Source organism: Tubulanus polymorphus, chromosome 2, assembly GCF_964204645.1.
Source record: "Tubulanus polymorphus chromosome 2, tnTubPoly1.2, whole genome shotgun sequence".
Classification (NCBI taxonomy): domain Eukaryota; kingdom Metazoa; phylum Nemertea; class Palaeonemertea; order Tubulaniformes; family Tubulanidae; genus Tubulanus; species Tubulanus polymorphus.
Genome location: NC_134026.1, coordinates 5,888,969 through 5,913,680, shown reverse-complemented (window position 1 = coordinate 5,913,680; position 24,712 = coordinate 5,888,969). Strand labels below are relative to the sequence as shown.

Below are 24,712 nucleotides of genomic sequence, written 5' to 3'. Positions count from 1 at the left end.
CACATCAATCGATTCATAAATCTTTCTATACAATTATCAAATCAAATTGCACGAAATTAGGCCTATCAGCTAATCAGTGTATAAAGAATGAACGTAATAATCGAGGTAAATTAAACACATCACGGAGTATATAAATTATAGTCGGTATTTAGACGGTCTTTGACAGTATTATTGGACGGCTTTGGTCGGTATTTAGTATTACTGCCAAGTAGATACCGGGTCTATTCCTCATATTCTACACATCAATGAATGGCCTTTTATCTGTGATCGGGTGCCTTTGATCGCAGAACTACGAACTAAATGTGCTGCTCTTTTCAAAAGTGGGTGACACAATTATTGGAGGGCTCAAAACAAAGCATTAATAGTTCAGGCAATTATTAACATGTACGCACATGTCATACGTACCAAAGCAGTCATGTGATCGACATGTATTACATGCGTTTTACCTCGCTTTCCTGTGGTGGTTTCACTATCGACGGCACCAAACACGGGTGGTTCCTAAGGTGTTTCGGATGTATCCCGCCCTGAATAAATAATTAGCTCATCAATATCCTGTTTATGAGTCCATAGTTCAACCCCATGGCCAGTAGTCAAGCCATTGTTTCAGAAAAAGCCAAAGGGACTTGGCACAGTTGATGACCAACAATAACCAACCCCAGCCAGGCCGAGTCAGTATAACCATTAGGTTACTAACACAGCCCGGCCAAGCTCCCCGAGAACCAGAATCAATCACATTATTAATTATGAATTGTCCCCGCGGAAACAGCACCAAGATCGCAGTCTGGTGACTAGTAGTGAGACTACTACTTGATCCAGCTTTTTTACCCATAAAAACACAATTTCTAGTGTACTTTACATATGTTTATTACTTCATCATTCTACTTCATATACAAAATCATAATAAGTGTAAAACAATAATAACGTGCTTGGGGACCGTTAACAAAGTACAACCGCAAGCCATTGATAGGACCTTGATGTGAAAAACACATATGTTTAAATTGTGTGGCCAGACATGTTTGAAATGCCTTGAAAATTGCTAACAACCAAGATAATATGCAAGTCAAATTCTTGAATAATAACATCCCGATTACAGTAGAGACAATAATAGATCAGCTACAGTAACTCACAGACTAGTGTGTTCTCTGAGTATGTTTCTTAGATGGTTTAACATCGTGTTTGCAAGGTAGCAGGTCATCGGCGATATAGTACAATGTGTGTACCTTAAAAAAAGATCTCATTTTTACGTATGAACTCCATCAACGGCCCCTTTTAATGCAATAATAGAATAACGGTAGAATACGCAGTAAAGTTCTGAGTTGCCTCTGTCTAACTTGTCCGATCCATTATAAATAACAAATCATTAAAAGTGTATACAAAACAATGCCAAACAAACTCTCGGTTTAAAACACTAAAGCGATAATAGTAAATAATATAATGAACATTTGCTTTTATCATACATTATACCTCTCTTACGAATTCCAACTGGATACTGGACTGTCGAACAGAATCAACACGTTCTACGCGACAGAATTACAGAAATTTCCTCAAGCTGCATATAATATACAAATTCTCTTATTACCATCTTAATTATAAGCAGTTTTATTAAAGATTTACACGCCCTGTGTATAACAATATAATTACCGTGTACAGACACTTTTATTCATTATTTCGCGTATGAATACATTGTTCTATCGATAAAATATGAGAGGATTCTCAATTAAATTTAAATCATGATTCACTTGAAAGCAGGGCGTAGGTCGGCCTTGCGACTGCCAATGCAGCGAGTCTGTCTTTCGCAGTCGCAACCAACACTGCTCTTGCAACTGACTAACACTAGTCGCACACCATCACAGACAATCTGGTTGCAGTCGACCTACACACACCCATTCGCGACAAGCTGTAGCTGAGCGTGTTGCATCGCAAGTCAACCAAGGCTCACCTCATACCGTAATGTGCACTAGTGGCTTGAATATAGATGTACAATAAGCTACTCATTGAGGCTTAATAAATAAGGTTAATATCACCACACAGCAATATCATTTTTCATAATTTCTACAAATAACACAAGATGCATCACTCACACCGATGAGAAAGCCTGACACAGGATAATGAGATTTGATAGGCAGAGGAGAATGAAGCGAGGAGACAGTTATTTCCAGCTTATCATGCTTAAAATATTTACAAAGAGTGATCATTTAAACCGTAACTCAGCAATAAACGTTGTTGACATCATCCACTAATGACAATACAATAGACTCGGCCTGAATCAATAGTTGCCGAATTCATTGCAGAATTGGCTGATCTAAGAGTGGCTTCTCGAGTTAGCTGCTACAACTATGTAAGGTAGAGTCTACTGTGGTCATTTACCTTTGACCAAATTGGTCATAAGCCATGGTTACAAGCAAAGTAAAAGGTCACAACATACGGCAATGGTAACACCATTTCTCCACCTAAAAATCCATTCATCGCTTTTAAAATTAATAGTTTATGCCATCTGTATTGAATAATAACCAATCAATGGCCAATCAATATTTGTGACATCACCGAACGAACAACTTTGCTCGCAAAACATGTCCGATATATGCGGGAGCAATCGACATATTATCGTGGATTTTCTGTTCCGTAATGATTTCCTTGAAAACCAGGAAAAAATTAAAACATCCAATGCATTAACCCTGCTGCTACATAAGCGCAGTGCAAAGAATCCTTTCCAGATAATAACCATCTAGTATCACCATATGAAGTAAATATGGGCGATTATGAATTTTCTAGTTGCCTGTAGTAAATTTCGCAACAGTTCATCACCAATGAAGTTGCAGGAAATATTTGTTAATGACTCCTGATTTATTCATCACCTGATACGCCACAAGCTTTATAACAGCAAAGCCGTCTTCCATAGTCATGCATACGAACCTGATGGCATCAACATACAGTACGAAATCCACCCATATAGTGTTTACTGCAGGGATTTTAACCTAGCATATGCAGTGGAACCACATTAATACGAATCTTGTTGGCAAAAGTAAAATTGTCGTATCAAATTGGTCTCGCATCATCCAAATCTTTATTGTTATAATTATCTTAACTGGGGGAATTCTAGCAAGAAATCATCGCAATTAACCGGTTTCGTCTCAAGCAGAATCATATTAACGAGGTTCAACCGTAGAAATCATAGCGTAAATGAAATGTAAATTTCTAACTTAGCCTGATACGTGTAAAAATTGATGCCATCAGGTCTGAATCCAGCCAGGGGAAGAGACAACACGGCAAATATACATCTATCGTCACAAATTAGATTTTTCAGATTTTCATCGTTGACTACGACTTAAGAACGTTTATTTTTCTTTAAAACTGTCCGTGCGACCGTGTCTTTTAAATACTGGGTATGAAATCTAACGGTTATGTTCATCATACTATATCATCATTGTTGTGGTAAGTGATTACGCAGTCTGGATTATACGGAGGTCTCTGTACTGTACGGTAGTATGGTACACCAGGCTACAAAATAACAACATAACCATTAGTAACGACAATAAAATCCGATGTGCTTTATTTGGACTAATATTCTTTTTGTCTACAACGCTCCAATCTATCTCAGCTCGGACCTCTCTTAGCCCTTAAGATGATTTCATACGGACCCAGTCTGACCATGGTAAGTTATCTTTTTCTGTAGGCCTATAATGAGTTCATTCTTAAAATCCTCTCTGTTGAGAAGTGTCAGGATCCAGTTCCAGGACAATGCTATTCTAAATTCACCATTAAATTCTATCATTTTCAAATTTTAAACCTAATGCACATATATTCTAGAGGGACTTCATTATGACAGCTATTTCCGTTAACCCATTGAATTAAAATGAAATTCTTGTGATAACTACCCCTCCCTGCTGGGACTGCCCTGGAATCCAAAGAGAATTCGTTGGTCCGGTGAGAACTGAGGCAAGTCTACTGTGCTGGTAATGCAAAATAGATGAACAACTCAATACCGCAATAATGATATGGAATCTTGAAAATATTCAATTACGGGGTTTGGGACTAAAAATTCTGGATTTCATTCACAGCAGGCTGCATGTTACCCACCAAATCCTCAAATTCCGGAAGTTCATCTCGAGTATCTTTATCCTTGTGCTCTACGCTATCGTCGTCCTCATCGTAGTCATCCAACAGATTCAATGTCGAGGGAGCATTTGATTCACCTAATCTACACAAATTTATTAAGGCCCAACGATCATCCATGAACATTCTGTATGCCTCTCAATATTTTCTATATTTTAACATTGTCTTTATTTTCCTGCTCAGTGTTTGCTCCATATGCTGGGATTTTAGAAGGGCTGCACTATTTCTAAGCTGCGTATAATATTGCGGATGCTGAAGTCGCAAAGCTTGCTTTACCCAGAAATATTTTAAGTTATGCTTAATTTTGTGCAACCTGCTATATTTCGTATTAACTCATCAATATAGCACCAAGCATTGTAAGCATTGATAGAATTGACATAAATTTAATTTACAGGGGCAGCTACAATAAACTAACAGGTGGGTGATTTTCAGAAGGGTGGATGTTAGAATAACAGGGATGGCCACCCTTCTTAAACCTCTCGGGGTGAACACTTCTGCGTAGAAATGCCTCTTAAATTTTGCATTTTGAAACCTTTTACACATAATATGGCCATCTACATTGGTTGCCAAGAATTACTTTCTACCCAAATAACCACAGTTTCTACAAAATAGTAAATCAAGAGTTTTTTTAGGATATTTTTTCTAAATACTTCATCATATGCTTTTATCAAAGGATACAGTTGCTTTGAAGTTCTTTTTCTTCTTCGGGAAAAGAATTTCTTTGCTAATGCTTGAAACTTGTTCTTGGAAGCTAAAATATGGACATTTCCACCTTAATAACATTTCACTGGTTTCACCGCAAATTGAAATATGATTTCACGAAAATAGTTGAAGCTTACACTGTCCCATGTTTTTCAACTGCCTCTTAAATTCAGCATTAGCGTCCCCACCTTCGGCTCCCGGAGGCAATTCTTTTGTGAACGGAAAGGCTCCGATTTCTTTCGAGTTGTCATCGCCGTAACCTTGAGCCAGCGCCGATTCGTCGGGCAAAATCGGGTCTAATTTCAGCGGTTCATCAACAGTAAGTGGTAGAACCGGAGCGGCAGTTGTCACCGGTTCGGCCAGTTCTGGACCAAAGTCGAACGCAGTAGCATTCATCCGATCTGTAAAATAGGCGCATCATGCAACTGTAATAAGTTTAGTGAGAAATGCTTTTTCAAACATTTTCCGGTTTGATTATTAATTTCTACAAATCAATAAGCTTCTTACAGTTTTGATGATTGTTTGCATTTTTCCAGCTTTAAAAAAAACTTTTACAGCAAAATGTATAGGGCAAGTAGATTTTTGAGGGGGCAAGTTAAATTTCAGATGTGCTTGCTCCCGGGCAAATGGCTTTATCATCCCTTAGATCGGACCCTGCCTTTTTCCAAATGATTCAAATCGTGGCTTATACCAGTAGTGCCGGTATACAATGGTATTTTCTATTGGAAAACGTATCATTCATTAACAAACCTCGTTCCAATGTTTTCATGAAATCCTTATCTTGCCGTAACGTTTCTAAGAATTCTTTATTCTGCAACATCAACGCTAAATGCTCGTCCTCGAGTTGTTGAATGACGATCGGGTCGACCTCGGCGCCGCTCATGCTCGTGCGTCGCTGGATGTTGTCCGCCATTTTTTGCTTGATAATCTCAGAGTTCAGTTCCGATTGCGTTCGTCGCTTTAAGTAAATCAAACATAATAATAGTTTAGGCTATAGAAAACGAACTACAGGTATATATCTCGTGTAGGAAAACAGACTTGTGGGATAGAGCATAAAACATAAAAGACACTGATACAGCGTCCCTACAGATCAGTCATTCCTGAATATAAAGAGTTTTAAAGGCGAAAATTTCAAGGAAGTGTCTGCATCACTTTCATATCCCAATTACATTAGATTCCTCCTAAATCGATACTGTGTTTATCTCGGTGAACCATTAGTTCAGTGGTTTTGTAAGCAAATATTCATACCTGACACTACTAAACTTAATTCATAATTCGCTAATAGCCTAATTGGGTAACAAATAGATCCTGCATCCAACTGTACTGATTTAGGCATAGCCTATGTATAAGTACCATGAATCAAGTGTCTCAAGTATCTAATTGCCTATTTCTCAAAATTGAAAGAGTTCTAAAGAAGTTTCTGACATTTTGCTCAAATTGAAGGAGTTTCAAGCACCTTCCAAAGCTATTCTGTTATGAAGGAGGAATCAAGGAGTTGTAGCGATCTAGTGACTGCACTAAGGGTGTCTCGAAGTACTATGATCAGTTTTGATGAAAACCATCGTTCACTGGAACCTCGTTACAACGAATGCAAGAGGACCAGAAAGTCTGTTATAACAAATAGTTTGTTGTATCCAGAGTATGAAATCATCAAATTGTCCCATTTGGCATTAAATTCTAAATTCTAAGTTCATTATACGAGAGATAAATCGTTATATCAGAATTCATTATAATGAGGTTATCGACTCTACTGAGGTACGCATGATTATCAGGGATGTCTGGATTCAAAGTAACATTATAGTAACAAAATCAGAAAACATTCTCAAGAATTCATTCTTATTTTCACAGCGTTATTATAATATTCATCATCCACAGGTGGATGGCTACTGGCTATAGGACGCTTTCTAGCCTACAAACTATATAACCAATTAAATGAGGCATGATTATGCAGATCGGTTCAAAGAGCCAAAGTCAATGTCGTTGAAACTAAATACCATGATGTGTAGCCATAACCTAGATCCATATAGAGTTATGAAAATACTCATACATTAACGATACATATATAAATATAAAATGGTCATATTTCATGTGGCAAATTGATATAAAGCTTGATACATTACCTCAGTATTTATGTCCTAGAGATGCCTTATTCCAAGCTACGCTAGCCTATCCCAGTGACTATCAAATGTACAGATAACCGGGCTATATACTACGTATTATTGAATCAGTTCTTTTCTGACAAATAAAAACTTTTAAAAAATATACTATCGGTATTTTGGATTTCTCAGGTGCGTGCATTACCTACACTTCATGAGGCTCAAACAATACTTCGAAAAGCAGGACGATGATTTTTCCGTGGCTGCCTAATTGCGACCACGCGTAACACCAGAGAGGAATTCAAACATGTCGATATATCACTTGTGTATACGAACTCAAAAGACTGATAATCAATAATATAACAGAACTTTTACGCAGCTGTTCTTGAAGTCGCATTCTGTCGGTTAAAACCGATAAACCGTATTGAGAAAATGTTTCAGGCCTATTACGAAAATTTCATCTTGATTACTGGTTAGACACCAAAGGAAATAACAGCTTTCGCCGAAGTTGTTGATTGAACTGATGATTTTAGGGTGGAGGGGTCAATGACCTCCACATATGATCGTCATATGTTTTTATAATTACAACCTCCATAAATCTATTGAGATGAAATTAAATCACTATTAAGCTATGATCGTAAGACCAAACAATTTTCTTAGAGACCTAGATTGGTGACTGAATAAGATCGTTAGGTTCTTATCAAAATAGTTCTGAATATTCAAATGAACTTACATTCAAATCAACCCACAATTGTGGTACCAACTCCTATGCCCTATAAGCCCTGACATAGTAGATAGCTCACCAGACTTATACGTGTTACTGGACATTACTACAAACATTTCTGTTCAAGTCATCACTTGGTTCTTTTGATAACATTCTACTACGAGGCACAATACAAATGCCTAGGCCTTATCCTTTCCTATTATAAATACGGTAGGCATTTTGGGCCTATCAGATGCTTTGCAGTCGAACACTTTAAACTCGAAATTGGGAATATAACTTTGATCTATTAATGTTGAATGTCACCTGATACGCCATCTAGCTATAGAAGTATCGAAAATAAGGAACACGGATTTGCGGCTGATCTGCAGATGATAAGTGATTGATGCCATTCGAGGATCATCACGACGATTAAAGGATTTTAGAGCACATTCCATGATACTCAAGGCCTTGATTTGACTGATTCCGATTTCATTGACATTAATCATTTTGCACATTTTTCTCTATTCTCATTTAATTTTTCACACAGACACACGCACACTCCTAAGAATACTTTCTGCAAATGCGAGGGTTGTCAAATATGAATAAATGAATAGTTTAAGGAATTAAAATCTTACCAATAACGTCGAATTTTTCTTTTTCTCGGACGTAGAGTTTGTCGCGTGGTGCGACCGCGGGGGTAATTTCGGCGGCGAGCCTAACGACGTCGCGGCGTTCGGAGACGGCGAACGGCCCTGAATGAAAACGGTCGAGTGTATTTCGTTATCGCGATGCACCGACGAGTGCGCACCGCCCGCGAGGTGTAGACCCTGTCGTCCGTAGCCGCTGTGTCGTTTCATCGATGCCGCTTTCATCGTCGCCGCCGTCGGGCTGAGTCGCAGAAAATCATCGGGCAGCGCGCCGAGCAATGGCGGGTTCCATCTTTTGAACGGTTTTTTCAAGCGCGTCGTCTGCGCTTGCGACGTCGGTTTCTCGAACGGATGAGTTTGATGATGGTGATGTTTAGACGACGATGACGACGTGGTGTGCCTGCGTTCGATCGACGCCGGTTTCGCCGGTAGGTCGAACGACGTGCCGCCGCTAAACGCGTGGTGATGATTCTGATACGGCGGTAAACTTTTCGATTTAACATCCGATGACAGCGGCTGCGCGCTTAAACTCGTTTGAAACATGTCCAAATCCGAAGAGAGTAAGTCAACATCAGATCTTTTCGAAGCAGGGGCAGCGGCGACAGCTGCGTAGCCGAGCGCCGCCTGATTGGTGGCGGCTATTAAATCTGGTGGAAGTCCACGCCGTTTTTCATCTGTTTCTTCGGACAGGAGTAAATTCGACACGGCTTCGTCATAAGATGGCGGTAATGACGAATCAGCCGGCAGCGGTAGAGGTCGTTCTGAAATTATCTGAAAATAGATATCGGTTACTTTTAGTCATCCAGATGTGCTTTAAAATCAGCAGTCAGTTTTGCTGAAAAGTCATTTCGAGTTGATTGGAAGACAAATAGCATAACTATGCAATGGGGAACCACAACACCAGCTATCCTACGAAATGGCATGGCAAGTGCTCAGTCTCATGTCATCAAAATTAGTTCATTATCAATGAACTTTGAACTGAATTTTTAGGCTCCCGTATCTGATTCTGAGCCCAGTTCTACAGTTCTCCAATTAGTATTTGACTGTACAGATATTGTATTCAAGACATAAGGGGTCAGTTGCTCAAAAGTTGTTCGGAGTTAAACAGTGGATAGTAGACATATTGGCAATTGACAGTTCATCGTTACGATGGTATCTATCCACCGGTTATTTTTAACCAACTTTTGAACCACTAGTCCCCACTTGTAATGTTGACTATTGATATGGTGCCAGTTGCTCAAAAGTTGGTTAGAGATGACCAGCCGATAAATACCATAATTACAACAAACTTTTAATTGCCACTAGGCCCTATGTCAATTATCTGGTCATCGCAGGTTAACTCTAACCAACCTTTGAGCAACTAGTCCCCGGTTGTAGAAGTATAAGTCAATGTTGACAGTGCATCGACATACTCACATCTGGTGGAAACTCGTTCGTATCGGTATCGATATTCATCGTTAACAGTTGATCGATGGTGCCGTCTACAGCGCCGTTGTTAGCGCGCAGAACCGCTTCGATTATCTCTTCATCCATATTCGGAAACATCAGCTTAAAATCGCTCATCGCCTGATAAAAGTCGAGTTGTTTCGTCGACTGGTCACCAGACGGCGCAGATTCGTTGGTCTGCGCGACCGGTCCCGGATAGGACAACGATTCCGAAGCATGCGCCATTGTTTTTTGGGTCGTTATTTCTTCTATTTCTCGTAAAAAAATGTCTCTAAATGATTGTTGTCTCGATTCGCATAATTTCAATCATCCGCATAATTTCAAAATGATCATTGCGAACTTGGCTTGATTCATCATTATCTACACGTGATTATCCTGATAGCTATTTTGTCTCGGTTGAAAATATTCAATTTGCGTATAACCATTAAGAGTAAACCTGAAAGAAAATAGAGGACAAAAATAATAAATCTGTCTCATAGGGGTAACTAAATTCATTCAAAGTGCAAGCTTTTGCTACTAGCGTCAAGTAGCTTTGTCGGGTAGGCTACCTATATGACTAATTAGTCATTTATCTGATTAGCTTTGTGTAGCAAACCTCCGCATGCACGTGCCGTGGCTAAGTCTAGCGACGCCATCAGGTTTGAATACCAGCTGGGGGAGGATGAAATGAATTGAACTCAAAGAAGATTCAATAATTTAAAAAAGATTTGACATTGCTAAGCCTGCGGTCTGTCAGATTCAATCTTGTAGACCTAATCCCCCACACTAAGATATTTTTATTCAACTAACTCGTATCAAATTGCTTCACATCGTTGATGATCATCACATTCCAGTAGTACAAATCGAATAGCGTTAAATAAATGACCCTACTCTTTAGAACCGGAAACTAAATTTTCTGCGATTGAAAAGGCCACCATTTTGTTCTTTGATTTATTGCCCAACGCTACTGTCGACATAGATGCCATCTTGCAGATCGAATCGAAGCGCCTCGAAGATTAATTTGGTCACGTTGGGCTCTCGCGTCTGGTTATTACAAAATAAATGGACGTTGTAGGCAAATTGTTGTAGGCCTAGGTGTGTTGCATAAATGAATGAACGATTCTATCTGTGTTGATTCAAGTTGCCTTAATAAAAACGTGGTTGGAGTTGGAGTTAATATGAGTTGATTAACTTATGATATGGCACACACTGTCAGTCAGTCACACACACACACACAGTGTCAACTGAACACAACTGACTATTTTTTGCAGACATATGACCCATAAAATCAAAAGATTCTGAATTGCCAAAACCCTTACAGTTTAATCCATCTTCAATTGATGAACACAGTATAAATTCGGAGTATTTATAATTTCTGAAGGCAGTTAAGCGCAAATTTACCTCTTCGATAATTAAATCTTGTTCCGATCCCATGTATCAGACACAACTGCTCGATGCGGCGACCTGGTTCTCGATGGCGCGGTGTTCACTTGCCAGGGGCGCATCGAATAGTAGTTTATTCGCTTTATTCTTCCATTCAAGGTTAACCCCAAAATAACATCGAAAACAAACCTCTCACTCATTTCAATTGCAGCCTGATAAACCAACCGATAATCATTATGAAGTTGTTTCAAAAAACTGTGCATACCAATAAAATTGTATTTCATTCACTTGCCACAGAAGGAATTTACTATAGTACGTGGAGACCAGGAAGTAAAAATTTTAAATTATTGATTAGGCCTATTACCATCATTCGTGCGATCTTATTTAGTATTTGTTTGACTAAATGCATTATATATCGAATAATGTGATGTCGTTTGCTGTTGTCATCTATTGTTTTCATTCATAAATGCCGATTTAGCTGAAGAGAAAATATGCCAATAATGCAATTCAAGTACAAATCAATTTTATTGTACCAAGATTCGAAGTATGTGACAGTTAATTAAAAATCCTTTTCTGTAGGTGTATATTGTTGCATAGATTCCGGATGAAATAGTGCAGCATGATTACAGATATAATCATATGTAGGCAAGTATTAGTTTTGCAATATTTCATCACATATCGACCAATTTGCAATTTGCGAAAGTTGTTGTCAATGTCATGTCATAGACATTGTGTTGTTGTGTCACCAGTTACTTACTTGGGGAATAATGACTTCATACTATAGACTATGCCACCAATACTGTTGCAGATAAAGACTTCTTAATCCATGTTTTGTTGGGACAAGATCATTTTGGTTCAATAATGGAATTCTTTTAGATATCTAAACTTATTCCTAAATACAAATGTGCATGACTGCTAATTATAATCATAATGACTGCTAATTATAATCTTGATTAAGGAATTTGAATATTAACTCTTTTTTTGTGTACAGTAGGAATGTGCCAATCTTGACAACAAACCTAATTTATCATTTCAGCACTCTATTGGTTAATGCCTGTGCAATTTTAAACTTTAGACTGTAAGTATGAAATCAGTTTGGTAGCATATGCGTCTATTTAAATGCATTATATGTGCGCTTAAGTCGCCGTGGCGCATCACTTAGAGCTGGGATTGGCTTTAATTTGGGCCCAGCTCTATGAGATTAGAATGCCTGTTCTCCAAAAGCAGTACAAAATCTGGATTTACCTCTATGAAAAACTCTATAATTTATCAAGAAAACTGTTCTGTGAAATGTATTTAAAATATTGTTTTAATTGCAGGAAGAAAAGATCTGATGAAACGAACTTTGGTGTCTCGGAACCGACGTTAGGTAAATATAATAAAACTGGTCCTCTTTGTTAATTGCTGATCTCTTCTATCAGATTCTAATTACGACTTGTTTTTATTCCACTCTCAATTTCTCGTGTATTTTGATTTACAACTTAGAATATATTCCACCCATCTTTCGTAAGTCTTTATATCCTTTCGTTTCTTTTCTACTTTCAAGGCTCTTTTCGTACAGTTTTCTGTCTTCAGCTCATCGAATTTGCATGTTCGTAAATTTAACGATGGTGGTGTCAAATCATAGAAAGGAGAACATCGATGCCATTTTACAATCATTCAATTGGGGTTATTCTAATAAAGGTGCAAGAAAAATGATATCCTTCAGTCAAACCCGCTAATGTCGGATCCATTTAATCCAGATATTTACTGTTCACCTTTAGAATACAATGTTTAAACCGGATGGGTTCATTCAGTCCTAAACGATCCGAATTAAGTAGGTTTCACTGACCTAGCAAACAAGCAACCTCTGTAGTTAGTGTAGTTCATCCTTCAGGTTACAAGGCTTAAAAAATGATACCTCATTTCTCTTCATTGACTGGGTCTGTGGACTGCAATTAAATTTGTTATCAGTTCATGTCTATAGCTGCCAAGTCTCAATTTGTATTTCTAGGTGAGAAAGTGAGAGAATTTCTTTTGAGCTTACGATACTTTCGGATATTTATCGGCATATGGAATATATTCATCATGTTTCTCATGATAGTGTAAGTAGTATAACACAACCTCTGTAAGGAATATTTTGAGTATTAAGTTTACTTAGCTTTTTCACTTTTTTCCAGATTCTTCAGCGCTTAAGAACACCAACTGGCACTGATTCACTTCTATGCAAAATTGAAGAAACTGTAAATAATGTAAATAATTAAGGAAAATGGAAACTGTACGTAATGTAAATAAATATGGTACTCTGTAGAATACGATTGGTAATATTTTCTCTGAAAATGTACATATCATCAAACTGATATTTGAAATAAAAGAATGAATCTTTATTATCTACATTAATAGCTTCTTTATTTTGTACCAAGTTTGTTACAACTCAAGGAACTTCAGAGGACTGGAAAATTTTAGTTAACTCTGCGTAAATCTGATGGAAGTCGTATAATCACTTAAGTTGCATAAAAATCACAGGTCCTGTTTACTCCTTTTATTAAATAACCTTCGCTCAATATAACTCAGGGGACAGTTGCTCAAAAGTTGGTTAAAAATAACTGGCAGATAAATACCATAATAACAATGAACTTTTAATTGTCACCGAGACAACTTTCTGATTAACTCCAACCAACCATAGAACTTTAAGCGAAAGTTTTATGCTCTAACCAACTTTTGAGCAACTGGCCCCTGATTTTCGAAGTCAGATCATCGTGCAAGTCGTAGAAATTTGTGTGGTTAAAAATTCTATTGAAATAAATTAAGTCGAAGCCTCGTCTGTAAATTATATCAGTATGAAGTACACTTCCTCTTGTCTTTCGAAAATAGTGTGATGCTCTTCCACTAAATACCATCAAGAAAGAACTAAATATATTTTTGATTATTTCAATAATTTATTTTGTACAATATTTGTTAACATCAAATTATAAAACAAGCTTATTGAATTCAGATTGCATAATCATCCAGTTAAGTTAAACTGAAAAGAGACTTAAACCCCAGCAAAACATACATAATTCTATGTATCAACTTAAAATAAAGATATGAAATTTAACTAATAATGCTGTGCTCTTCTGCATGATCAAATTCAAACATTAACCAGAGGTCCTGGAATACCATACATGCCCACTTGGTAAGAAGCTCGACTATCTGATAATTTCTGGTAGGGAAAACAAAATACTAGGTACCATCATCTTGTGTCTGATCGACCCATTTTTTTCTCATGAAGGACCCTGGAGGATTCATGGACATGCGAAACATCAAGAAAATTGATTGAAGCATTTTCTTCTAAAATGTGAAAAAAGTACTCGACCATCTTGATTCTGATTGGGCCAATTTTGGGGTTGCAGATGAACCAAATATTAAGACAAACCCTTGAAGCATCTTCAAATCATCTCGAAGTAACTGGATTCTGTCTACGGACGGACAGACTGAAAAGTGAACACAATAGCCGGCTGCGACTTCCAAGTTGGCTAACAAAAACCTGTGCATAAGGTGTTGTATGCTACATGGCAAAAATTATTCTTTCTAATATGCTATACAGATAACAGATAACATTATTCCACCTCACTAGATTCACACTGCTAGGGTTGTAGACTACTGACCGATGATAGAAAGATTATAGGAAATATTTGAGTATTTCGTCGAGAACACAGAAGAGTACTTAGTCTGAGTGATGGGAATGTACCTGGCTTGATTACTTTCCATCAGTATCCAAAATATTTATTTCAACAATCCTTCGTGTTGCTTAAAGGGTTTAATAATCTTTAGCTGTCCGAATAATTATACTGTAAACTGTACGAATAAAGGCATTGCAAGATATGTTAAATTCCAAAAGAACATGATTTGAGGTTGACATAGCAAGTTTCATCAGTCATCCATGCATCCTCCCCAGACAAGGATTCGAACCTGATGGCATTAGCCACGGCATGAAACCCTGCCACACTAGACTGGGTGCGCAGGTTTGCTGCAAGAAAACTTGCAGCACCGATCAAATTGTCCGTTGTATAGCGCCGAGACAAATTGCACAGATAAAATAAACAGAATTTCCAATTGGTTTACATCTAAGCTGCACACGTTTTACTGTCGCATGGTTTCGTGCCATGGCCGAGCCTGGCGATGCCATTAGGTTTGAATCCCTGGTAGGGGAGGATACCATAGATGAAGGCACATGGTAGTATGCACGATAAGAGCCCATAATATGTTGAAAGTAGCAGATCGACCTAGCAAAATGTTTTGCATGGGTATCTTCTGACAACCGATGTTACTAAAATATAATACAAATTCAACAAAATATACCCCACAGGGGTAAACAAAGCAAAAGCACTTTTTTTTATAGAACATTGATGCCAGATCTAACATGAATCAACATTTTCATCCGATAATACTGCTTGAGGAAAATATCGTTGCATCATTTTAAGATTAGTTCCATTGGTGGCTAATAATTGATTACCGATTAGTTTTTTCAGTGACAACTAGGCACTACCAGACGGCAATCTGATGATATCATAGGCAGATTTATGAGAGAGGCTAATTTAACTTATCCGCAATCGAAGCAGCAAAATCGGGTGTCCTGGGATAATTGAGAACATGCACTCGAATCAAGGGAGCCAGCTGAGTCTACACTATAATACTTCCTATAACCACGTTTTGCGATATCTAATGTAAGCCCCAGTTCCTATATATCTCTTGGTTTTTTTTTTACGCTCACACTCACGCGCATTCATCTATCGTAGAATAAACGCCGTATTGCAGAAATGTTATTTATCATTGATCACTTCGAGTCATATCACAGCTAGTTTTAGTTGAGAATGTCGTCGACGAATCACTCACTCATTCGTCCCACGCATCCATATCGGTGTCGATGGCCACGCAATTATAGGCGGCATAACGCAATTTCTCTTCCGCAATTTTGGCACTGAAGAAAATTGAGAATCATTTCATACGTAATAGTTTAAAACCTACTATATACAAAATTCAGAAGATTAAAACTAATACAAAATAGATGATGAGTTTAAAACCCACTATATACAAAGTTTAAAAGCAAATTTTTTAATCAAAAATTAGAAGACAACGTTTCGGACTCTCTATAGACAATGGTCTCTAGAGTGTCAATGTGGCATTTGATGTTAATTTTTGATAAATAAGATTTGTTTTAATCTTTTAAATTTCGTTTATAGCGGCTCAAAACTTATCAATCTATTTTCCACGTCAGAGAGTGGTTATTCTATCTTCTACGTTTTTAATGGACCCATCTTCTTTAACCGAAGAGGGAAAGATAGCGACCTCAAATATTACTTTGTCATACGAAATGGCATTTCTAAAATCACAGCAACAATATAAAATATCACTCTGACTTGATAACAATGGAAATGCTACGCACCTAGAGTAGTTCGGAAGATGAAGAGTATTTGAGCACGTAGAGGCTTCTGGTAATCCATCTTCGGCCAATCTGAAATATAAATCGAAACTAGCATATTTCATCCAGGCGACAGTTATGCAATTTGGCTGGTATCAGTTGTTCTACGATCATTTAATGTTGACCAATGTTTACAATGCCATGTTAAGGGACTAAGGGACACTCTCAAAATTCATTTTTGATTCTTGAATGTTTGCATAGTTTAAGGTTACATATTTCTTTCTATTGGCATGTTCATGGCAGACTGGGTAGTGGCCTTAGAAATGAATAATGAAAGAAATTTCTTATTAGCACAGCCCCGGTCATTGATGGTTCCCCTGATTTAGTTTTTCATTTCATTTAAGTGAAAGATAACATACTCTTTATCCGGATAAACGTATAACGGAGTCGGCAGACGACGGCGACCGGTGACAAATCTCAGAAATCGACTACGATCTTCATTCGAGAACGAAGACAACGCCTCCCACATGTATTTCACTCTCAGATCGGACTGATCTAAATCGTCAAAATGTGCTACAAAAAAATGAAACAATCATTGCATCGAACTATCAATATCATTTCCTGTACTGTATGCTAGGTTAAAGCTAAACTAATGGACATTAGGGAGGAAGATGGCAAACTTTTTATCGAACCTGATTACATGAAATTCCCCGAGTGAACCATAGAAATTTCTACATTTAATATGTTACAATTCATTCATTTTTCATTGAATCATGTACTGATAAAGAAACACGTGGTCAATAGCATAATACAATTTCCCTAAGTTTTCTATAAACTTTCGGGTAAATTTTTTCAAATGCCCTTGAAAATGAGTTTTCCCTGTCATTACATGAAATTCCTTCCCTGAGTGATCAGATAAATTTCTAGGTTTAATATGCTACAATTTATCTTTTAAAATTCCCTTAGTTTTCCCTTATTTTATCTTGATTCTTCCGATTTCCTGAGTTTTCCAGGTTTTAGTGAGTCAAGTTAGATCAAGCAGAACTGGATGCATGATTCGAATACGACTGACTATTGGTCCGAAATATAGAAAATGATCTTACTCGTTTTTTTGAGAGCATCAATTGTAATCTCTGGATCTCCACATACTCGTAGTTCCAACTGTTGCCATGACATCAATTGTATCACCGGTTCCGGAACAACTTCTAATAATCCTTTCCTTATCGCGTTCACCTGAAAAAATCAAGACAAGAGAATTCAATACACCAGCAATAATGATGATCACCTGACTGCTATCGATTCAAGCTTATGATCAAATCAAGTCGGGAGGGCGGGGGAAGGGGCTTATGGCAGATGTCAATATTTACGAGTCAAATATTTTACAGCATCTTCCAAAGTCTGCATTGAAGCCTTTGATAAACAGACTTACTTCAATGCTTTGTAAAGACCGATGAATGTTTTCGGGGAATTAATAACTAATAATCTGAAGATATCAACTAAATCAAATTTCAAACAAATTCAAAAGCTTTTACGGTTAAGGAGTTTTTGAGGAATCAATGTCGAATGAGTGGTAGTATAACCGATCATCTGTACCTGTTCGTCTGCTTCGGTCATGCGTAGCTTTTGAACTTGTCGACAAAATTCGTTTCTCTCATCGTACAACACCGGAATATTAGCACCATTTGGTTTGAGCTCGACGGTCGTACCGTCGCTGAGTACCGTACACCACATAAGATAATCTCCGAAATGCGCGACGAATGTTTCCTCATCCATCATAATCATACTTTCGATCAGTTTCACCTGGAATTCATTGAAATTTGAGTCAGGATCCAGTTCAATTGTAGAATGTTAAGTGTGACTATTTTAATAAGCAGTCTGTCGGCTGCCATAGCTTCAATGCTGTGTTTTGATAACTTATTCGTATTTTATCTAGACAGGGTCCCCACAGATCAGTCATCCCTGGATATTAGGAGTTTTCAAGGAGTTTTCCAGGAAAAAGTTTCAAATTATGAGAACAGTCTGTATCACTTTCAGATCCCAATTTACTGTAGACACCTCCTATTGGTACTGTTTATCTCAGTAAATGTAACAGTTAATTTGGTGCTCTATTCCTAATCTGGTAGCCTTTTAATCAGGAACAGGCTAGCTAAATTACTTAGTAGCTGGCTCCAGAAACATTTAACAACATAAATTGGTTAAGCAATAGGTCCTCAATGTGGGTCTTGTCTTTGGGTCACAGATTCAAATCCTGTTGGGGCAGAGCTTCTGAGCTGACAACAATCGAATAATTGAGCGAATAAAATATTCAACGTTGGAAGGTAGGCCTCTGAATGAGATATGCACTCACCTCAGCAGTATCGATCGTAACGAAATCTCGTGACCACGTCACCGTTTCGCCGCCTAATTGTTTCCAGGTGAATTGAGGTAACGAGAGGACTAGGTTTTCTTTACTGCGGAAACAAGCTCCCATCAATTGACCGATCCAGTGATACTTCATGAAGTCTTTACACGACGGATTTGGAATGTACACATCACGATTGACGTTCGAATCTTCGTGAGACTGAAAAACAAAATGAGATGTGATTAGACGCCTATTTTTTTTATATCTATTGAAAGATGGCAGCAACTGTGAAACAGTGGAATATTAGAAACTAATGATACACCGCACCGCGGCTAGATGCACTATAACAGTAAGGGTTGTTATGGTGTTCACAATATTCACAGAAAATAGGTTAATCAATGCCTAGTACCAGTTGCTCAGTGTTGGATTAAAGACCACGTCAGGTCATTCATAACGGTTTTATACCTGATTTGGAGATCTGATGAAGAATGGTAATGGCACCGGAACGTCACTGGCACTCGGACACAACTCCTCGGCCAAGTCGGACAAACTGTCGCGAAATCCTCCGCCTTGATCCATGATGCCTTCACCGAGAAATTTACATTCCCACCATTGATTATGTTTCACAGACCACCTAATCAGTGAGATGGCAACAGAGAATTAATATCGCTGTTCCCGCATTTACTAGAATTCAAAATTTTCCAAGTTTGTCCCATGCAGGATTTCCGCCCATTTAGAAATTCCCTGAGTTTTTCCCCAATATTTCCATGCGATTACACAAAATTCTCCGAGTGAATCAGAGAAATTTCTAGGTTTAAAATGTTACAATTCATTCATTTTTCATCGAATCATGCATTGATAAAGCAACACGTGGTCAATAGCATTATCCGAATTATCCAGAGTTCTCCAAATTTTGGCAAAAATCCCATCATACTTCAGGGACGTCAACATTCTACTGGCTATAGGTTGATGAAGGTGAAAAATTGAAGAAAAAGATGACATTTCACTTGATCTATTTTCACCATACATATGTACGTACCTGTAGTCAAGCGGCTTCTGGAACTTATCCCTACGTTTCAAGCCATCGTATATTTGCATGAAGACAGAGTTTTTCGACGTTGCATCTTGCGACGCGTCTAATCTGTGTTCTACAGCAGCACGGCGATCTATGTATAGTTTATAAAGACTAAACGGTCTCCTGAAAAAAGAACAATTTTTCATATTCTTAGCCAGCTATACAACCGTGACAAACATTATAGGGTGGCCACATCTATTTGACTTGATTTTTCCTGACTATCCCCCGACATGTGCATTGTTTTCACTGACTGATCTGCCAAGAATTCAATCAAATAACACAGTCAAATACGTAAGGTGTAGGCAGAAACTGTTTGATTTTACGAGTGATCTAGCAATCGCAATTGACTTTTGCCTGATTTTTAGCTATTTCACAAATTTCCCTATTACTATTGACTTTCTTAAAGAAAATAAAATTCCCTGACTTTTCCCTGATGTCCTACATCTACGAAATAATGACAACAATATTCTAACTTGTATGAAAGTGATAAGATCGTATATCGTATAGGCCTAAAATTTTAGTTAGGAAATCATAATAAACAAACGTACGTATTTTCGGATTCCCTGAGCATTGTTTCGATCAGAGCCGTTCTCTTCTTGGAAATTGGCAACAACATCCGAATTATCTGAAAAAAGAGTACGACACCATACCTAGATACCATATCATCTTTATGAAGAAATAACAGCAAATTGAACAGCAAATCTTATTCAATTTTATATTTACCTCTAATGAGCTGAAAGTTGCTAATGAATGCTCCCACGTTGGTACGAGGAAAATCAGTACGCTATCCAACAAAGTTACAATCCTTGAAAAACAAATCATTGTTCTAAGCATCAAAAGAGGTTTTTCACACTCAAGTGCTGGCCGCTGAATCAAAGAAACAGCCAATACGGTGAATGCGATCTATAATCGCCTACCTTTGTAGGAGTAAAGCTCGCCTGTATAATACTTCAGGTTCAAAACTTTCCAGTTTCGGGTATCTGATCAGTTGAGACGGAATAAATACGTCGACGCTAAGACCTAAATCTCGTTCTTTAGTCGATTTGATTTTAATACCATGTAAACGAACATCAATGCCATCATCTGAAATCAAACGGTTCAATGGTAGTACTTTGATATAAATACATCTATCGGCAACTGTAAAGATACAGTGTTTCTCTCAGTGTTCTTCAGCCTACAGGGACTTTAGAGGGTTGAATCTATTGATCATTGTTTCATCATGGCCATCGGAGTGTCGAAGTTGCAATTCTTTTTTGGTTGGGGTTTTGGGGTCTCCACAACAAAAATATTGAAAAACAAGCTATAATAGGCGACAAAACGGTTCTCGGGCTCAGACTTTTGACCCCGCATTTTAAATATGCTATATCTAGGGCCAATAGCTAAATTTTGTTAAGACAACTTCATTGAATTTTGACCCCGTCCTTCAGTTATCAGGTCATTTTCAAGGAGTTCTTAGTGCCTAGTGCTGCCGCACTGTGCAACTAGACTTCCATCATAGCTAAGTCGCTGAAACACAGACAGACAGGGTCTCGTAATGGAAGCCCAAGAACCAATAAGCTTAACTCTGGTATGCTCTGTCACATCAACTCATTACTCATAACAAAGCAACTATCCTTGTTTGACATTGACATCAACTCAGCAGAATTTTTATGGGTGGTTGCGGTAAAAGTACAGGTGCCACATGAGGAAACCATTTTGATCATAAATATATCCAAGGAAACCGTACCTTTACATTCTTTTATAGATATCACAATGTCTGGATAATGTTCAGTCATATCTTCTAAAATGCACACATCTTCTTGTCCCGCATTCGGCCTGAAATTACGGAAAAATCAGATGACTAGTAATTACAGGAGTAACATTTGAGTTCAGCTATCATTTTCAAGAGAACAGGTCAGACAACTTCAACTTATGAGAGCAAAGCCAAAATGGAGGCCCACGATGACTAGTTGGTGAAATGCTTGACAATCTAAAGATTTTCCTTAAAAACTTCAAAAATGTGTCATAAGTAATCATTTCAGCAAAAACAGTCACCTATTGACAGTCACCTATTTTGAATCTGATTGCGCCTATTTTTGGGCTGCAGATGCCTCTAGGGTAGATAAATATCAATCCAATCCAGTGGAGCATCTTCAAAACTTTCAACAGCAACTGGATTCCGTCTACGGATGGACGGATGGACGAAAAGGGAACGGAAAGCCCGCTGGGACTACTGAAGTCCCTGCTGGGCTGAATGTTCACTTACTGTTCAATGTAGACTTCGTTCAACTTTTTGAGATTTCCCCATAAACCACCGCTGACTACGATATGATGAGGAATATAATTACCATCTTCAGCATCAACGACTATGTATAACTTCCTACAGATACATGTATAAACACATGCAATATCTCATCACAATTATCAATATTCATACAGGAAAATGTCCCGTACTAAAAATGAATTTAAATATGACCTTATTGAGACTTATGTTAAGTCTTTTCTTTATCTAACATGCGAAAAGACGATAAGCTGTCAACAGTATGCGAGAAATAAGTTTCTATTTGTCTCAGACTTCAAATTAGACTGAATGCCTTTCTTTTTATTAACACCTACGGTGATTATTTTTCAATGAGTACTTTTTATAATGTAGTTTTAGCATGTAAAGTGCAGTGGTTCAGCTTTTATAACTGCGCTATGCAAGAAAATATATACCATCATGATTCATCATTATTAGAAAGACATACTTGATGATAGTGCCTTTCTTCATCTGAAGTCGAACCCAATGATTTCCCTGTTGGCCGTCACTTTCCCAGAAAGTTTCACCATCCCCATCAGTGAGGTTCTCTGCTACACCATCTTCCTAAAACCGGACAAAAAATCATCATCAGCTCGGTGGTGGGGTCAATTCGCAATAAACCCCAATCAAAATCGCGTCAAGATAGAGTTGGGCGATACATATAAGGGGTGTCGGATGCAGATGAACTATATTTCGTTACATGTTAGCCTCACTCGTACGGACTGGAACCAGCAAAATTGGTCAGAGTAAAGTGAGTGAGTAAGTCAAATGTCCGTGTTGGACATGCCTTAGTTAGACGAGGTTTACTGTACAAGGTTGAAACTGCAGCAGGATCTGACTGAGGACCATTAAATCATTTGAATCCCATGATGATTAATTGAAGAATTCAATGGTGAAATAAACCTTCATTACGTCATAAAAGTGTTAAATACTACTCACACAAAATGCCCTATCACAGTACGTGGATACTTCAATATTTTCGACGTAGTACTTCATACTTCCCAAATTTTCGTTGACCGGCGTAACCTTTTCACTCGACAGAAATTTCACCAAATCGGCGTCGCAATCTTTGCTCCACAAATTCGGCGTCGAACGCATTTTCGAGACAGCACTAACATCTGGTGGAACGATCGGTATTTGGGCGGGATGAAGCGAGTAATGACGGTCGATATAATCCAACCAACTAAAATGATGATAAAAACTGTTTGAATTACGAGTGCAAATGCCTTATCAAAAAACATTTACCATACAAAATATTAAAAGAATTATAAATTTGTACATCTCTTAAAGGGCTTTGTAAAGTTCTGGCCACAGAACCATTTGTCTTACTGTGATATTTGTTTTAACTTCACATTGTTCTGTATTTCAGATTCATAGTCCTGTAAGTCGATGAATGTTTGCACCATTTTTCCAGCTGTCTTTTTCTGTACATCGTACAACAATAGCCAAACCGGCGGATCGAAATCTTTAGGTTCTGGCTGTGAAAATATTTGAACCTGAAAGTAAATGTAATTCAAACAGTGCACCACTTAAGTAACCTCTTTGATATAGGCCTAACTAAAATTAAATTGTCCAAACCATGTAGGCCTATAAGCTTATATGAAATTACCAAAATTAGATTAAATCCTATTGACCATCTCCATTTTGAGAAATGCTAGACAATCTAACAACTCCAATATTACAGAAACTGGTGCACGAACTTTCTCAAGTTCTACTGCAGGGGATTGTCATGTTTGATAGGACCACTCCAGTTTAGGTATCCCTAATGGCTTTGTTGTACCTAACCTAACCACAGCGCTACCCAGTGGTTTCCGCCAACTTTTGTATCAACTTGCTCAGTTTTGCCGAGTAAAATCATGTTGTACAACCTGAACTTTTTGCGGTTGAAAAAGCCGCCACTTTGTTTTTTGATTGATCGACATTCTGTAATGTCACAGGCACAATCTCTGGCAGGTGGGTATTCACATTATTTACGCTAACCGCTGTAGGCGCATTGCTTAAAATATGAACTATTGATACAAGTTGCGTAAATAATAACTAACAACACTTCTAAACTGCAGTTAGACCAAGATCAACATAGAACCCATACATTTGGGCTTACATTCATGACAAACTTACAATAAGTAAGTAAGTTCTGCCACCGCAGTGACCACACAACAGTATGACGCACCTGAAATACTTTTAACCATTGCCCTTCAGCATTACACAATTCCTCACCGGACGCCGTGACACGATCTGCGCAATGATGCGGCAGTGCCGGTATTTCTCTTCCATCTGACGGCAGGTTCGTTAAAATATCCGCTCGTCGTTCCACTGGGGACGGGGGAAGCGTAAAAACGACTTCACTAGTTTTCAAAGGTTTCTCGTAAAAAGGGATCGGTTCGTCTTGTTGTTGTAAAGTTCGAGCGTATTTGATTTGTTTCGCCACATAACATACGGGTTCGGGTAGGGGTTTGTCGGATTCAAAACACGAGATGCACTCCTTCAAACATCGGATCCTGGCTATTCTCTCGCGAGGATTTAAAGGTCTACTTTCGCTTCGACTCTGTTGAGCCATTTTCCTTTCCTT

The 24,712-nt window shown here is 38.1% G+C and overlaps 3 protein-coding genes across 6 annotated transcripts; 1 reads left to right on the top strand and 2 right to left on the bottom strand.

The window, feature by feature from the left end:
• Positions 1 to 860: 860 nt before the first annotated feature.
• LOC141900693 (uncharacterized) lies at positions 861 to 11,142 on the bottom strand. Its single transcript, XM_074787700.1, has 8 exons — positions 11,088 to 11,142; positions 9,678 to 10,143; positions 8,250 to 9,032; positions 5,566 to 5,773; positions 4,953 to 5,216; positions 4,792 to 4,864; positions 4,078 to 4,198; positions 861 to 3,498 (listed from the first exon to the last, which is right to left on the bottom strand). The coding sequence occupies exons 2-8, from the start codon at positions 9,930 to 9,932 to the stop codon at positions 3,409 to 3,411; spliced, it is 1,794 nt and encodes a 597-aa protein (XP_074643801.1). The 5' UTR covers positions 9,933 to 10,143; positions 11,088 to 11,142; the 3' UTR covers positions 861 to 3,408.
• Positions 11,143 to 11,366: 224 nt separating this feature from the next.
• LOC141900134 (protein SMIM7 homolog) lies at positions 11,367 to 13,417 on the top strand. 4 transcript variants are annotated; one of them, XM_074786895.1, is made up of 7 exons: positions 11,367 to 11,381; positions 11,649 to 11,714; positions 12,106 to 12,147; positions 12,389 to 12,438; positions 12,555 to 12,575; positions 13,063 to 13,153; positions 13,229 to 13,417. In XM_074786895.1, exons 2-7 carry the CDS (start codon positions 11,689 to 11,691, stop codon positions 13,242 to 13,244), a joined length of 246 nt encoding a protein of 81 aa, XP_074642996.1. In that variant the 5' UTR covers positions 11,367 to 11,381; positions 11,649 to 11,688; the 3' UTR covers positions 13,245 to 13,417. The 4 variants fall into 4 exon arrangements, with proteins under 4 accessions (XP_074642996.1, XP_074642995.1, XP_074642998.1 ...); XM_074786894.1 differs by having other exon boundaries at positions 11,368 to 11,399; XM_074786896.1 differs by lacking the exon at positions 11,367 to 11,381 and adding an exon at positions 11,437 to 11,456.
• A 614-nt stretch (positions 13,418 to 14,031) lies between these two features.
• On the bottom strand, positions 14,032 to 24,700 carry LOC141899831 (E3 ubiquitin-protein ligase HECTD3-like). Its single transcript, XM_074786390.1, has 17 exons — positions 24,314 to 24,700; positions 23,473 to 23,639; positions 23,083 to 23,326; positions 22,592 to 22,707; positions 22,111 to 22,224; positions 21,592 to 21,680; positions 20,783 to 20,948; positions 20,589 to 20,670; positions 20,414 to 20,490; positions 19,830 to 19,988; positions 19,256 to 19,424; positions 18,797 to 19,009; positions 18,043 to 18,249; positions 17,553 to 17,682; positions 16,869 to 17,022; positions 16,474 to 16,542; positions 14,032 to 16,008 (listed from the first exon to the last, which is right to left on the bottom strand). The coding sequence occupies exons 1-17, from the start codon at positions 24,698 to 24,700 to the stop codon at positions 15,924 to 15,926; spliced, it is 2,628 nt and encodes an 875-aa protein (XP_074642491.1). The 3' UTR covers positions 14,032 to 15,923.
• Positions 24,701 to 24,712: the final 12 nt, after the last annotated feature.